The sequence below is a fragment of the Beta vulgaris genome, chromosome 1 (genome assembly GCF_026745355.1).
Source record: "Beta vulgaris subsp. vulgaris cultivar EL10 chromosome 1, EL10.2, whole genome shotgun sequence".
Lineage (NCBI taxonomy): Eukaryota > Viridiplantae > Streptophyta > Magnoliopsida > Caryophyllales > Amaranthaceae > Beta > Beta vulgaris.
In genome coordinates this window covers 49,311,961-49,329,985 of record NC_079202.1, presented here as the reverse complement: position 1 = coordinate 49,329,985, position 18,025 = coordinate 49,311,961, and the positions used below count along the sequence as shown (strand labels likewise).

Here is an 18,025-nt window from a genome sequence, read left to right as displayed (position 1 = left end):
ACCTCTCCATACATTAGCCATAGCCAATCTCACTTCCTCTTCACCAAAGGAAACAACACTGAGGTCTCAACCAACCCCGATCCACATCTCTCCAAACCCATCATAGTCATGCTCCCACCACCTAGATGCAAACTCAAGCATTATCACCATGCTCCCACTTAGACAAGGCATCCCCATGAGAACACATCTTTTCTACACCAAGGAAATGACATCGAAGTTTGAACCAACTCCGATACAAGGACATCAAAGCCTATACCAACTTTAATTCTCACTAACCAACCTCCAAATAATTGCACTATCACTACATCAACCTACACACCCTACTATCCTGGTCTCCTGGAGGTTGGATCACCTAAGAGAAGCACAACCAAATAAAGACCCTTCCTCTACAACCAAGGAAGATCAACCACTACCTCTCCAACCAAGGAAGACCACTGAGGTCCAATCCAACTCCTGCAAACAAATCATCACCTAAGCCAAAGAAGTTTCTCATTATTCTAAAAGCAAACTTACATTGCTCCCACCTGAATAATACACCCTTTTATCCACTTAGGATTTACGACACAACATGCTTGTATGCCGACCTTCACTTTTTGCGCTTACCTGTCAATATGCCACTGGGATACCGCTTCACCACATTTCTCGTCCCTTGACCCACTATTTATAGGTTCTCGACCAAACGCCATTTAACATGAAGTTCTCATCCCAATTCTAAACCCCTTTCTTGTGCTCCCTATGGTGATCGAAAAGTGTCCCACTCTTTGTCCCACGAGCTATGACCATAACTCCCTTGACAATCTTTCAATAACTACCATCAAACACAACCTTGTGACTCGATTTAGCAAGTTGGGTCACTAATGTCAAGCTTTTCTTCAACCTTGGATGAACTTCACATCCTTCAGCTCCAATAAGCCACCATGAGTGAGTTTCAAACTCACATCACCTTGCCCCATGACTTCCACTACGTACCTTTCCATCCGCAAGATAGACCTTTTCAGGTTTTCCATATTTGAAATTCCGAAACAGCTCCTTTTATTGTGATGAATGATGAGAAGAACCGGAATCCAAGACCCATGATCTCTAGCACCCAACCAACTCTTCCTAATCATTCGTTTTTACCACAAAAGCATTAGAAATGTACTTAGAAGTCAAGTTTGTTGATGCATCTTACTCTTCATCACTATCTTGAACCTTCTTCTTTCATTTCTCATTCCATCGCTTTGAATAATTTTTATTCAAATGTCCTTCGTCACCACACCCCCAACACACCACATGAGCTCCCCCATTCGGTTTGCCATGACCTCTTGACTTCGATCTTCCTTGAATTGCATTTTTCCTTTGTTGATTCCTTCTCCCCCTACTTTTACTATTATAAGCACCACCTAATGATTCACCGGACTTTTTCCTTCGAAAGCTTTCACTCAAAATCAAGTCCCTCACATCATCATACTTCAACTTCTATTTGTCGGAGGAGTTGCTAATGGTGGTCACTGTAGTTTCCCATGACAAGGGCAAAGAAGACAACAAGATCAATGCCTTCACTTCATCCTCAAATATGATATCCACCAAAGATAATTGACCCAAAACCGAATTGATCTCATTGATGTGTTCAGTAGCCGAACTACCATCAACCATCTCCGTATCAAACAAATGATCATCAAGTATACTTTGTTGATAACCGACAGTTTCGCATACATACTTGACAAAGTTTTCATCAAACCCGCCATTGTTTTTGCATCGTTGATATTGAAATTTACACTCCAGGCTAATGTCAATCTCACAACTCCAAGTGCTTTCCTATCAAGAACTTTTCAATCATCCTTAAACATACCACTTGGTCTCTTTTCCTCAAGAGACAAGTAAAAGATTCTTTTGATACAAAAGATCATCCATTTGCATTTTGAAAAATCCAGAATCTTTACCATCAAACCTTTTAATCCTCAATTTCCCTTCTTCCATTGTTAATTTCACCAAAGAATTCAAGATAATCTCAGATAACCCTGACACATAGCCCTATTTCCCAAATAACCCCCACATTGTCACCCATATCGCAGATTATCCTAAATTTTTAATTTGTCATTAAATATGATGGAATTACAAATGGTGTTAACTTGTTAGACTTTGGAAGGTTTTGTCGTCATTTAAGGAGGTGGTTGATGGCATTAAATTTCAAAAAGGTGGTTTGGCGCCCTATTAATGATTTGCTGCCAAAAATAAAACCTTTGAATTGTGGATTAAAACTAATCAACATATTTTTGAATAACTATCAACCACCTCCTTAAATGGCGCCAAACTCATCCAAAGTCAAACTAAGTGTAAGTCCGTCATGTTTACTGATAAATTACAAATATAGGGTCATTCACGATAAAGGTGATAATGTGAGGGTTATTTGGAAAAAAGGGGTATATGTCAGGGTTATCTGAGATGTAATCCCGAAATTCAAACTTTCCTTTTTCTACACCAAAATATCCGAACTTTATTTTTCAACCACAAATCTTCGTTTACCAACACAACACTAAATTACTTTCCCCAAGTTAAACCTTAGCTCTTAATATCAACTATTGTAATTTAGAAACAAGTGCTAACTAATTTGTGCAATCAACAATAATTATAAGAAGCATGAACATGAACAACAACCAAGTAATGCAAAGAGGAAAGAAAACAAGAAAGAACACACCAAGATTAACGTGATCAACCCGAGTTTTGGGAGAAAAACCCACAAACTTGCACTATGGAATCAATGAAGAACAATGGTGAACATACAAATCTCCCACAAACTCATTCACTCTCCTAGAATCCTAGAAAAGATGAAGTTCCATGTTTTAATAATGAGATATGTGTGCTGCACTTCTTGAAAAACGAAAATAGGGTATATATACTATAAGACATAAAAGCAATCCAACGGCCACGATAAAAAATTTAAATTGCCAAAACACGTGCACAAAACTGAGTTAGCAAGCCCGGGGCCGAAAGTCGCGCGCCCGAAGGCAAACTTCCGACAAGATCCTTCCTCCTTCTGCCCTAAAAACCCACGCCCGAGCGAAGACAACCCCGCCCAGGGACACCCCCACCCGAGCCCACAATTGTCTGTATGGGCACGCATGTCACTCCCCCGGGAACCCAGACTGCCTGCCCAGGCTGCTAGTGATGGTAGCCTTTTTCATCTCTTCTTCGCCTCTTCTTTGCTTCCTTGCTTCAAGCATCTCCACCAAAAACCTAACAAGTAGTTTGCCTTGTCTACGTGTCTTGTGAATCGAGAATAGTTCGATAAAGATTTGGAAGTCATTTTGACTCTTATAGGTAAAAATTAAAGTTGAAATTGGAGAAAAACGACTAGAACTTTGTTTCACGTGTCAGGAAATACGTAATTTTTTTTTACTAAATTGAACCTTAAATTTGGTCGTTAAGGAAAAAAATGACTCCCAAAACCTTAATTACGCAAAATTAGACAAACCCCTAACCTCATATAACCCCAAACTAATGTTTTTGTTTAACGTAATGTTACGGTAGATAATAATTCCAAATCACAGTGGTACCATATAGAATTGAAAAACAAATTGGGTACCTTATAGAAAACCCAAAGTACAATGTTACCAAGTGTAATTTCCCTAACTTATAAAGATGTCCTTACTATCCATTTTTGTTCGTAATTTCTATAAGTTTTAAAGATGATTAGTTTGTTTTAAATTTTAATGCTTAATTGTCTTACAAATCCTAAAGTTTGCATAATTTTTATGTTTTAAAATGATGTTCCTTGCATAAAGTTTCTAAATTAAAAAAGACATGCGTTTGCTATTGAATTTTCAATTTTTTTGGGATGAGACTAGCGAGCAGATGTATATCTTATAAAATTTTGTAAAAGTAATTGTTGTTAACCACCCTAAAGTGAAAACACCAAAAAGAAATTAGCAATTGTTTCTTTTAAAAAAAACATAAAAATAAAGAGAATAATTGTTGAAGAATGAAAAAGGACTAACATAAACACAAAAATGAGAAGCGAAGCAAGTAGCAGCTGCCGGCCGGTAATGCATGTGCATGTGTAATAATAAGTGGTGACTTGCAAAGTATTTCTCCAAACAAGTTGCTGAAATTTTGTTAAGCTTATCTCATCATTTCGATTACCAAGTATGCACATGTATAATGATATACTTAGATTTGCTTTGTTGATATGGGACGATTCGTTTCTCTCTGCCAAATTATTGTACGTTCAAGATGAAATCTCAATATATCGTCACATTCTCAGTTTCTCCGTGTAAAAAAAAAACATTTGTGTATAACTTATTTTTTCCAATTTTAGAATATTTCTTTTTGAAGAAGTTAAGAGAAGTTTTCTTGGAAAAAAAGATTAAAACTTTAGAAGAGTTCATCTTACTCTAGAAAAGTAAGGTAAGTTAAAAAAAAAGTATGTTGAATATGACAAACAATAACTTACAATGAGCACCAGGTTACAATAAATATTTATAAAATAAATTTTATATAGATGTACTTGATAAAAAAAAGTAGATTATACAATGATAAAACTAAAAGGAATATCCTAAACTCGAATCATTTCAAAATTTCAATATATTGACTCTCATTGAACATTTTTCCACCCTGCAGCCTGAAGGGAGAATATTAATATCACAAAGTATAGGATAATTTAACCAAGTTATAGCCAATTTTCTTAATAGACATATTTAGTTCTAACATATTTAGGTCCTGTTATGTTTAACTTATTTTAACTTATTTAAGATAAGATTAGATATAAAATAAGATAAGATAATTTCAGATAAGATAAGACAAAATAAGTTGAATCAAACAACACAAATATAATGTTCCCTGTTTATATATAGTGAATGACTTCCATTAAGCTGGAACCATCTAGGGACATCATGCATGCACACACAACCAATACTAAAAGGGACTCACAAGAAGATATGAGGAAAGGTCTCATAATGCAGTGCACAAAGGATGAACTTATGCTCATCACAAACGTTGATGGGTAGCTAATGAAACCTTAGTTTTTAGTTTACCTAGCATGTAAAATGGCAATAGATTGGCGAGACGAACTATTACTCTTTTTTTGTACTCGATTACTATCAATGACAAGTATAAATTTAACTATAAAATAAAGAAAAAATTAACAATAGATGTCTGAATTTTGGGCGATAATTTTTAAAAGGTTTGAACTATTGACTAACCTGTGTAGGTCCCAACTTTATGGGATCTGAACTTTTAACGGGCCTCGTTGATTTAAAACTGACGATTTTTTTTTAAATCTCACCTAGTTCCTACTTCCCTCCCTCAATTAACCCTTCTGGTGTGACCCAAGTTTTACAAGTTATGACCTATTAAGCCGGTTTTAAATCACTAAGGCCCGCTAAAAGTTAAGATCTCCTAAAGTTGGGACCTACACAGGTTAATCAATAATTCAGATCTTTTAAAAATTATCACCCAAAGTTGAGACCTCTATTGTTAATATTTCCTAAAATAAATTCCACATCCATTTATATCCACTACATGCTCAAAGTACAGGATCGAGTTTATATGCTAAAACTGATAGAAAATAAATATAGTTTGGATATATTTTGTTCATAGAATTATACTTTGGATAGGTTTTCTAATCATAATAGGACTATCCTAGGATGTATCACTATAAATATTGATCAATGGTAATCACTCCAGTTGAAGAGTTTTCCCAAATTTAACATGGTATCACAATTATAGGTTTTATAGATTATTTTTCTTTTTACTATCCCTGCGCCTACATCCACCGTGTGCACCACCTTCATTATTTTTTGTGTGCCTCTTGCTTCCGCTAACGTGGCACCGTCGGAAACCGACCAATCCGCCAAAATCGAACCCCTAACATTGACTTCCACCCCGCCCTTTTGGTTACAAACATAAAAAATTGTATCCCTTTGATTCTTGATCGTGAGAAAGTTCACTATTCAAATTAGGTTGAGTTGTTTGAGTGCCACTCCCACGCCTTTAATGTTTTAGATCACATTAATTCAGAAACCAAACACCATTCTAACATATCTGATGCATTATGATTGTGTCTTGATTCTATTGTTAAATAATGGATATATGGTACTATTTCCTCTGATCTTCTACATACAATTCTTTGTCGTGGGGATTCCGCACAAGCTCTTTGCGACAAATTGAAGGCTATTTTTCAAGATAATAAACATACTTGTGTTGTCTATCTTGAAAATTAATTTAATTTTCTTCACTTGTCTATTTTTTCTGACATATCGTCATATTGCACAAAATTAAAAGACTTTGAAAGATCAACTTGCCAATGTTGATCAACTAGTTTCGGAGCAAAAATTGGTCCTTCGGCTTGTTTCTGGTCTTAATGGTATTGATTTTGATGTTGTGGCTACTCCAACAGACGACCTTACATTCGTTTGTGTAACAACTCAAATTTTCCTGACTAGCTTACAAAGGATTAAGCACGCAAAGGAGACTCTAGTCGAGATAAACCGGATTATTACCATCACACTCACTGAACTACATTGGAGAGTGTGGAACTCATTTCCCAATTCTATTCAAATGAATTAACTATTACAAGAACGCCATGATTCTCAGACTTTATTCTCATAAATTTTTATAGAAAATTCGGCAGAATTTCCTTTGAAAATAGGACAAATCTAAAGCGAGAAATAGTTTAAACCTATTACAGTTTCAAATAATAAATTACTTCTAAAACTCAAAGAAAATAAGATTATCTGGAACATGATTAACTTAATATTTATAATTAACTTTTAAATAAACGCTCTTAAAAATAGGGCTATTACATTCTACCATCCTTATTTAAAGTTTCGTTCTCGAAGTTTAAAAATAATAATTTAAATAAAACCAAAATCTCAAGATTGCAAGATATTAGGCGTCCAACCTCCATTCTACCATCATCTTTCAATTCGTATCTCTACTTCAACTCAACTCGCAAAATCAAGGAGCAAAGAAAACAAAAGGGGCAAACTTGTTGGCATTGGATTCCAATCATCTCATTTGCAGAGATCTTGCTTGAAATTTGTTTACTTAAGCAAATCATATAAGTTTTCTCGAAATACACACTTTTTAAGTAAATAATATCACAAACAATCAAGTCATACGAAGATAACATTATACACTTTAGCAAATATTCAAATAAAATACTACATATGCACGTAAATAGATTCATATAGCACACGCATAAACGCAAACACTCATACAGCTTGATTTATTTATACCTAACTCTTTAGTGAATACTTTAAACCTATTTTTTAACCCTTACACTATGATATGATATCGCAGCGTATCCAAAAGTAATCAAGCTCTAATACCACTTGTAACAACCCGAATTTCCCTAACCAGCTTATAGAGGATTAAGCACAGCGAAGGAAACTCTAGTCGAGATAACCCGGACTATTACCATCACACTCACCAAACTATATTGGAGAGTGTGGAACTCATCAATTCTCAATTCTATTCAAATTAATTAACCATCACAACAACACCCTGATTCTCAGAATTTATTCTCATAAATTTTTATTGATAATCCGAAAAAGTTTCCTTTGAAAATAGGACAACTCTAAAGCGAGAATTAAATAGTTTTAACCTGTTACAGTTTCAAATAATAAATTACTTCCAAAACTCAAATAAAATAAAAGTATCTGAAACATAATTAACTTAATATTTATAATTAGCGTTTAAATAAACGCTCTTAAAAATAGGGCTATTACGGTTTGAATCTATTCGTACGCGACTTTTGCTGGAAGAATCTCGGAAAGCCCAACATTAGGCTCCCACCTCATCCTCCTTCGTTGCGCAAGGCCCTCCCATCGGTACATCCACCGCACCCACACCGCAGCAACCACCACAACCCAATTAGCGTGGTGGCGGCGGTCGTGGCCGCGATTGGGGGGGGTTCGTGGAGGCAGTGGCCGTGGTCGCGATGCCCAACAGCAGCACCCTCATGCTGTTGGCCAACAACCCTCACGAACATAGTCTCCATCCCAACTTTCGTGGGTCGGCCCAGCTGCACCGCAACCTCCTCCAGCATGGGGTCGGGCTATAGTGCCACACCCTATCCTCAGCACTACAGGGCCCCTTCCCCCGCTCAGTACGCTCCAGGCCCAAGTCCACACTACAGCCAACCTGTGTCGTATGCCCAGTCCACCCACTTTGGGCCACAAGCCCATTATGCTGCCCCTCCTCCTTATTTAGACTATGAGGCCTTATGACTCCCACTAAGTTAAGGAATGCGTTTTCTACAATGACTCTTCTTCAGGATAACTCTTGGTAGATGGATTCGAGGGCCACTTCTCATATGACGAACTCATCAAGTACTCTTATACCCTTATTTAATTTAAGCACTACTGATCATATTTTAGTTGGTAATGATCATCGCATTCCTGCTCATGGTTATGTTCACACATCCCTCCCGACTCTGCACCATCCTTTTAGCCCTTCGTGATATCCTATTTCCCCCCACAAATTATCAAAAATTTAATCTATGTCCGAAAAGTTACTATTGATGATCATGCCTCTATTGAATCTGATCTTTATGTTTTTTTTGTAAATGACCTTCGCACGAGGAATATAATCGCGAGATGCAATAGTTCGAGAGATTATATTCAGTGACCATTCTACCCTCTACTAGGGATGGAAATGGATGATGGATCATCCATCATCCGCTTAACCCGATTTTATTAAGCGGGTGAAGATCCAAAATAAACGGATGACAAGCGGGTGTGGGGTAAAGCGGGTGATGGATGCGGGTAAGATTCTCTTCGCCCGACCCATCATCCCCTTAACACCCATCCGTCATCAATATTATCAATTACACATGTTTATTTAGTTACTTTATTAAAAAAAAATTAGTTGAAAAATATAATAAATATGTATCTTATGGCATAATTTTTTTTTGTAAAAATTGTTATATATCTCCTCACTTGCTAACCATCTGACCCACCCGTCACCCGGTAAACGATGGAAGGATGGATGGATGCGGGTGATGGCTTATGCGGGTGATGGATGGATGCGGGTGAAGCTCCACATGCCCCGAATCCAATCCATTTTCATCCCCACCTTCTACATGTCTTGCCACCGCCCTCACAGCCACCTCGTTCAGTACCTAGCATGATCGCCTAAGACACCTAGGATCCGAAGTTTTAAGCTTTCTCAGGGGTAGATATTTAATTCCTTGTAATAAGGAGCCTTCCTCCAATTTTTGTAATTCTTGTCAGGTAGGCAAACATCTTTGTTTACCGTTTCATCCATCTAATAGTACTACTCATTCTGCTTTTGACATTATTCATGTTGATTTATAGACCTCTCTTATCCGTAGTTCTCAAAGTCATAATTATTATTTAGTGTTATTGGATGATTTTCCTCTTTATGTGTGGACCGTTCCCCTGAAATTGAAAACTGAGGTATATCAACAATTCTTTCATTTTCGTCAATATGTTCAAACACATTTTGAACGCCCTATTAAAGCTTTTCAGTGTGATCATGGTAGGGAATTTGACAATACCCCGTTCAAATTATATTTTTCTATCCAAAATGGCATCATTTTTCGCTTCTCTTGCCCTCATACTTCTTCTCAAAATGGCAAAGCTGAACACATGCTTAAGACTTTGAATAACATGTCTCATACACTTTTATGTCATGCCTCTGTTCCTCCTCAATATTGGGTAAAATCTCTTGAAACATCCACCTATCTTGTCAATCTCTTGCCTACTAAGACACAACATGATATTCCTCCTGGTGAAATATTGTTTCACATAACCCCCTCTTACGACCATATTCGTGTTTTTAGGTGTCTTTGCTTTTCCAATTGAACAGCTACCACTCCTCACAAAATAGCTCCATGATATACACCTTGTGTCTTCTTAGGCTACTCGTCACATCATAGAGGCTATCAGTGTCTAGATCTTCCAATAAAATCATCATTTCTCGTCATGTAACCTTTTATGAGAATACTTTTTCCTTTACTAATTTGAGAAAAGTCTAGTCTGGCGAGTATAACTTCTTGGACGATTCTAGGCCTAGCCCTTTACTTTTCCCTTTGTGGGATTCTCCTCCCCACATTGCTAGCCTAGACTCACGCCCACCCCTTCCACGAAACAATACGTCCTAACACACCCCTATCATACGTGTTGCACCTGTCCCAAACCCCCCATTGACGTGCATCCCTCAACAGGCCCAGACCCACTGTCCTATTCTCCTACATGCGTCGGGCCATCTTTTTCCACCCCTACCCGCATTGTGCGTTCCCAGCCCCAACAGGTTCTTCAACCTCGCTACAGCCCACTACCCCTTCGTGGGCTCCCAGCCATTCGGCCTACGCGAACCCCCCCGCCCCCCCACCACCACCATGATCATCAGGTCTAAGGCTGGCATCCCCCGCCCAAATCCCAAATATAACCTAAAGTTTAATTGTTCAATCCCCTCCTATTCATCGATCTCCTCTTCCTAAATCTCAAAATATGCTTTGCTTGACCCGAATTGAAATATGGCGATGCATGATGAATATGCTGCTTTAATCAATACAGGGACATGGAAACTAGTACCTAGGCCTATTGGGGTGAACAATGGAAATTGCATGTGGATTTATACTCACAAAGAAAATGATAAAGGTGACATTTAAAGGCACAAAGCTCGTCTTGTTTGTGATGGCAGGTCTCAGGAGGTTGGTGTGGACTATGATGAAACTTTTAGTCTAATTGTTCGTCCTACTACTATTCGTACAATGTTGGGGTTAGCTATGGCTCGAAACTAGTCTATTCATCAGCTTGGTCTCAAAAATGCTTTTTTACATGGTGACTTACAGGAAACAGTATATATGCATAAACCCCCCAATTTTTTTGATAAGAGGTTTCCTTATTATGTTTTTCGCCTTCGCAAGGCTCTCTATGGCCTCAAAGAAGCTCTCGAAGCTTGGTATCAACGTTTTGCACATTTTCTTCTTCAGATGGGATTTGTTGTTGCTTAGAGTGACAACTCTTTATTCACTTTTTGTCAGGGTAACGGTGTGGCATATCTGCTTCTATATGTTGATGATATTATTTTATGCACCTCTTCTAATGCTTTGCAAGACCGTATCATTACTCACTTGAAATATGAAATTTCTTATGTCTGATTTGGGGCCTCTCAGTTATTTTTTGGGTACGGCATTTCTGTTACTCGTATACCTTCCTACATACTTCCTTCTTAGAAAAAGTATGCACTGGAAATATTGGAGTGTGAAGATATGGGGACTTGTAAGCCTGCGTATTTGGGTCCTCCTATGGCAGATCCGACTCATTATCGCAGTTTAGCAAGTGCTCTGCAGTACATCACTTTTACTCGTCTAGATATTGTTTATGCAGTTCAGCAGGTATGCCTTTTTATGCATGATCCTCGGGAGACTCATTATAATGCATTAAAGTGTATCATGCATTATATTTTACATTTATATCCTACTACTCAGTTGCGTTTGATCACTTATACTGATGCTGATTATGGCGAGTGTTATGGCACTCGTCGTTCTAGTCAATCACTTAAATAATATGGGAGACGAGGGTGGATGCGAACAAAGGGAGGCGACTTCAATTCATGGAATATCACTTACTTCATTAATCTATTCGATTTTTAAGCATCAATATTTGAGGGTTTTTGCACCAAACTTATTTGAACTTTTTTGTACTAAAATTTATTTTTTAAAATATTGATAATACTGATTTGCGTTTGGTTCACATGAAAATCCTAAACTTATTTGAACTTATATAAACTTATTTAAACTTATTGAACTTAATTGAACCTAATTTAAACATATTGAACCTAATTAGACCCGAACATATTAGACCTGATTGAACATGATTGAAAAAATCAAAATTATGAGAACATCCCTTGTATGTGTTGAATTTTTTTATTTGGAGATCATGTGATCAAATAAATATACTAAAGACGAAGAATATATGTTAGTAGTATTCATCTAGGGTTAAGTGAGTTATTCACAAAATTGGAGTATTTGCATCGTTCTTTGTCTGCCATTATTATGGAAATTGATATTATTGTAATGATTTTTATGTTATAGTTTGAAAATGATATATGGTATAGTTAGGGTTCATATGCTATTCGGGGATATAGTTTCATAGTTGTAGCTCATTAAAAAAAATGAGCATATATGTCGGTTCAATATGAAGTTTGTAGGTAGGAACTAAAATCGTAGGAACAATCGAAACAACTTGAATGTCGTGGCGTGAATGAACACTGCGCTAGAGTTGAATTTATTTCGTTATGTATACATGACTTCTTGGCAATCAACCTCCATGGATATAAGACTATTGTTTTATCTAGTGTTGTATAAAGGAACAATTAGAGAATACGAAGAACAACGACCAGAAAATAAAATGAATAATTATTAGTGTTTAATGTTTAGAGGAGAAGAAGTTTTTACTGTGTTTGGGTAAAAACCAACTGATGGCTATTTATACCGGAGAAGGGAAAAACAAAACAAGGAGGAATATTTATTTTTTGAAATAGAAGGCATAAAATTAGAACAAAATTATTATGTAACAGTGGCCAAGAATATGATACAGATATAAAATATACCACAATCGCACCACTCACCCTTGACTGGGTCGCATTTTTGATTACTAGCATCTTATTCCCTATAAACCTCCAACAAATCTATTAAGAGGAAAACCATATATAAAGAAGGAAGAAATCTAGAAATCTGCCAATGTGGGACTTTGAGCTTTTTGTTCTTTTTTAACACATAAACTTGAACGTGAGTTCAACAAAGTTCTTTAATGAAAATTACGCTTAATTTGAATAATTAACTAAATTTAAAAAATATTCCCCAATATCGAGATAAACATTATCTTGAGAAATACTTAAGAATTATGATTGGTACATGTTTCATGACTTGATTATCTTTGTATTACGTTGAAATAGGTCGAATCCTTCCCGAATCATAACTTTATTTTAGTTGGAAAAAGTCAATCGTACATGAAAATCAAGGGAAGAGAAAGTACGTAGGTAGGGGAGATAAGTTATATAAATGGTGAATAAACATAATAAAAAAATCATTAATACAATGAACTTTTGTATAAGTATTTTTTAAACTGCTTCTTTTTTTGTCAAAATTCATTCCATTAATCACCTTGGACTTTAATTGTTGTTTTGTGATTTTGAGTTTATTGATCACCTCGATAAATATATCAGAATTTCAATTAAGAGTCAATAGCAGGTCGATGATTGACATGCTAAGAAAGAACTTATTAGAAAGCGTGCGTATAGGAGGGAAAATAGATAAAATGAGCACATATAAAACCATTTGACTAGTCTACCATACCTATGAAAGGCCAAACCATAATGAGTAAAGCATAGAATCAGAAAACCGGTTGTGTCGTGTCATTATCGTGCTGGGTCCATCGGTGCATTAAATGGTCCAAACACCCTCAACCCTAACCTATAAGACGGGTTATCCGACTGATTTATTGATCTGTTTATCAAGCGTGACGTCTTATATTTCAAATTAAACAACTAAAGAATAAATCTTATATATTTATAAAAAAATATTCAAATTATTTCAAGCCAAACTAATAATAATATTGATAGTAGAATAATAGTTAAACGGGTTGTCGTGTCATGTTCGCATTAAAATGTTCAACCCTAACCCAACTCGTTTGATAAACTGGTTATGTCGGCTCAACCCGCTTACTTAAACATATTGAAAACCTTAACTCAAACCCGTTAATTTCGTATTAAGTTCCGGTCGAATTATGACTCGTATGTATAAGTTTTTACCACCTCTAATAACACATTAACACCCATTGAGCTACCATGTCCATTAACGGGTCTACCTATAGCTAAAAGTTACAATATTACTCATGGAGTATGGACTTTGAGTTATGGTATAGTTCCACAGGAAGGCTGAAGATGAAGTAGAGCAATTGAGTGAAAATTAGAATAAGGTAAAATTAAGAAAAGCAAAATGAGGCAAAAGATGAAAGACTGAAAGTAGGACACACTTTCCTTTAATTTTATTTAAAATTTTCTTGCAGCAGATCGGGTAATTGATGTCCACACTCTCATCCTCTCTCTTTCAAAGTCTCATCTCATCTCATCCTCAATCTCTTATCTTCTTCCTACCCTCACTTAAACCCAAACCCCCCACTTTTATAGAATAAACCCCCTCTTTCATTTTTCAACTCTCTCTTCATATACTTTGTTCAACTATCAACATTTTTACATAAAAATTATACTATTTCTTTTTTCAAAACCCAAAAAAAAAAAAACCCAAAAACCTTTTATTTTCTCTCTCCGACCAAAATCCATCATCATCAACTCCCAAAACCCAGATCTTCTATGCAATTAATTTACAAGTTTAATTAATCCCAAAAAAGAAAATTACGAGGTAAAACTTTTTATTTTCTTACAGAAACAAAAAAAAAAAAAGAGATGGAGTTTGAAGACGAACACGATGAAGAACAAGAAGAGGAAGATGAAGATGAAGATGAAATTACCATACCACCCCCACCACCACAACCAGCAGCTATAATCCCCCCTAGTTACGACTCAATTACAGGAGGCAACTCAGTACCGAGTCGACCCCGAGTCAACCCACCGAGTGGAGGTGGAGGAGAGAGAAGATCTAGTGCGGTGAGGTACAGAGAATGCTTAAAGAATCACGCAGTAAACATCGGAGGTCACGCAGTAGATGGTTGCGGTGAGTTCATGGCAGCTGGTGCAGAAGGCTCACTCGACGCACTAAAATGCGCTGCTTGTAACTGTCACCGCAACTTCCACCGCAAAGAAACCGACACAAACAATGGTGATAATAATAGTACAATGATATCATCTCCACCTATACAATCACCTGCAGCAGCAGCAGCAGCAGCTGCTGCACCAGCAAGTACAATGTACCCGCAATTCTCAGCATACTATAGGACTCCAGCTCCACCTGCATCTGCTTACCATCAGCAACATCAGCATCAGCATCAGCACCCGCACTCGCACCACATGCGCCATCATTATAGTAATACGCCTCTCGCTGCTCTCCCCTCTACATCGGGTGGGACACATAGTGGCGATATGGCGGATGATATGTCTCACCCGAGCAGTAGCGGAGGGGATGGGAGACGAGAGAGCGGAGGAGGTGGTGGTGGTGGTGGAGGTAGTGCAATGATGATGGTACCAAAAAAGAGACACAGGACTAAGTTTAGTCAAGAACAAAAAGATAAGATGCTTGCATTTGCTGAGAAATTGGGGTGGAGAATTCAGAAACATGATGAAGCTGCTGTGCAACAATTCTGTGCTGAAGTTCAAGTTAAGCGTCAAGTGCTTAAAGTTTGGATGCATAATAACAAGCATACACTTGGTAAAAAGCCCTAAATATTTATCATCATTATGCCTTTCTATAATAAGCATACTAGCTAGTATTATTACTAGACTATGGATTTCTTTTCTTGAGATCAATTTGTTGTTTGTTGTTATGTGCTGTGTCATTTGTGGTATTAGTGAGTAATTTTTAAGTGCATTATTCATAAATTGGTCGGTAATTTAGAGTTTTTTATTTTAGGGTTTAAATGTTTGGAAGAGTATTAGTAGTAGTTGTAGTGCTAAACTCTCTCTCGTTTCTCTTTTTCTCTCATTCTAGGACGTTGATGATGATGATGTACTTAGCTTCTTGGTGGTGCTAGGCTGCTAGCTGCTCAAATATTTATATCCCAGTACATTATATTACGAGAAATTTTGAGATTGAGTTGATTCAATATTTTTATTATTAATATCATCATATTCACATTATTCAGCAATTGCTCATTCTCCAATTTTATTTCTTGTAACATTAATCAACTATTCTTTTTATTTTTCATTTTTAATTTCTTCGGAAAGAAAACTATGAAGAGTTTACTAAAAAAAAGCTCTGCGTCTACCCCAGAACAACTTCTGGGGTAGACAAATAAATCAAAAACTCGAAATCGAGTACCATGAAATCATAACCCTAATATACGTACCACATTATTAATCTACATTCAACCCAATCACACAATTTTAATGAATGGCTCAAAACATTAATGGAATATCAATTACTACTAGCTAGTAGTACACAATTTTGTGTACTAGTAGTTAGTTAGTACTTAGTAAATATAGATATTAATAATATAACTAAGCAAGTTAGTATTAATGTAGGAAGATGAGATCATATGATATCATGTACATTAAATCAAAATTCATTGAATAGAAGAGTTCCAAAGTAGAATCAAACGTGTTTAGCATGCAAACCAAACTTAGGTGTTTGAGTATATTTTTGTTTTCATTAACATCTGTCATCTTCTCCTTTCTTTTGCTCTCATAATCTTATCTACTAATTTTACTCCATACTTATCCCTTATTTTTCCTTAATTTCCTCCTTTATTTTTTCTACACTTTCAGCTCACGGTTGCTGTTACTCTTTCAAAAACTTCATCTCATTGGGCAAAAGATACTTCAACTTTATTCCCCTTTTTTTTTTCCTTGACTTAATTTCAAAGTATTTTTTTTTTTTTTTTTGGGTAAAGGTTAGTTTTTTTTGGTGAAGAATAAGGGGGAATCATGCGTTATATATACAGCTGGATGATGTAGTAAAAGAGTAAGTTCCAAAATAAGTGATGTTAGAGTTATATTTTGTGATACTACTGAATTTAGGGAAAGAGCACATTTTCTCTTTCGTGTTTGGTTGCTTCTTTGTTACGCCCGTTACCTCTTTTGTTTAACTCCCCCTATTAATTATCTTCATATTTTCTGTTTTTTCTATTGTAATCTTCCGAGTTCATTTCTCGTACACTCGGGTGTTTTATGTGCATGGTACACCCAAAACTATTTTTTTCTCATTTGCTCATTCGAAAGTCTTCTTTATTGCACATTTTGCTCAGTTGGAATTCAAATGAGTAATGAGCTAAAAATAACCTTGAGTGAAACATGTTCACGGTACACTGGATGTATGATAATTTTTTTTGGTAATCTTACTTCACTCTTTGAACATTATACCCTTTTTTTTTCTTCTTCCTTGTTGTGGAGTTACTTTGCTCCCACTCTCTGTCTTCAAAAGGACTTTATTATTATACCCTTTTATGTGGCATGTATTGTGAAAGTATTGGTTCTGCGAAACTGAATTTAGTGCTACTCTTTCTTACCGTTATGAGAGCACTTTATTTAATGCTTATATCCAAAGTTAAGAGAGACTAAAGATATGAAACATACATATATGAGTTCTAAATTTGGTTTCACTTTGAAAGTGTAAATGTGGTTTAACTTAGAAAGTGTATGTAGTGACGTACACTACCTATGATTAAATTTGCGTTGTCGAATGCTATGGAGCACGACTTCGAGGTTTTTTACGTTTTCGAAAATTTTTTGTTCTCGAAGCCTCGGCCAAATCTGAGCTAGTGAAGCCGGAAAATGGCTGAAACCGAAAGTTCCCAGCTTATGAAACATTTTTTTTGAACCCCATTCATATGATCATATCATAAAATGGTGACATGCCGATAAACAAGAAAATTACTACTTTCTCAGTTTCATATTATTCGCTACATTTCTCAATTCACGGACTCCTAGATAATTTTTGGAGAAGAAAGAGGTAGAGAGTAAAAAGAAAATGGACCTATGTGAGAGGAGAGAGATAGAGAGAGTTTATTGTTCAAAAAGAAAGTGTAGTAAGTAATGTAAAACTTCTCACAATGGAAAGTGTAGCGAGTAGTATGAAACGGAGGAAGTATATATGTTCAATTATTTTGAATTGTATGTTTCCTCAAATCATGATGCTCCTGGCTTCATGATATAGTGATGGTTGTCCAGCAATCCAAGTTTGTGATCTGAATCATGTCGGATGAAGAAGTCTCATGAATTTTAATTCTTCTAGATCATTACTAGCTAGGAGGTTATGTGATGTAATAAGCTAATGACTTAAATCAATGTAGAGATAAATAGGATCACAACAATGTGATAATTCGGCTTTGCAAACTATATTATGAGTTGATGATTGGTTAATAAATACACTAATACATCAACCTAGTATATGGAGATTGTA

The 18,025-nt window shown here is 36.2% G+C and overlaps 1 protein-coding gene across 1 annotated transcript; it reads left to right on the top strand.

Moving 5' to 3' along the window:
* Positions 1-13,887: 13,887 nt before the first annotated feature.
* Positions 13,888-15,773, top strand: LOC104891487 (zinc-finger homeodomain protein 1). The gene is made up of 2 exons (XM_010677188.4): positions 13,888-15,337; positions 15,617-15,773. The coding sequence occupies exons 1-2, from the start codon at positions 14,419-14,421 to the stop codon at positions 15,622-15,624; spliced, it is 927 nt and encodes a 308-aa protein (XP_010675490.1). The 5' UTR covers positions 13,888-14,418; the 3' UTR covers positions 15,625-15,773.
* The last annotated feature ends 2,252 nt before the right edge of the window (positions 15,774-18,025 follow it).

Coding starts and splice junctions, on each gene's coding strand:
- LOC104891487 (XM_010677188.4), top strand. CDS start 14,419: ATGGAGTTTGAAGACGAACACGATGAAGAACAAGAAGAGGAAGATGAA.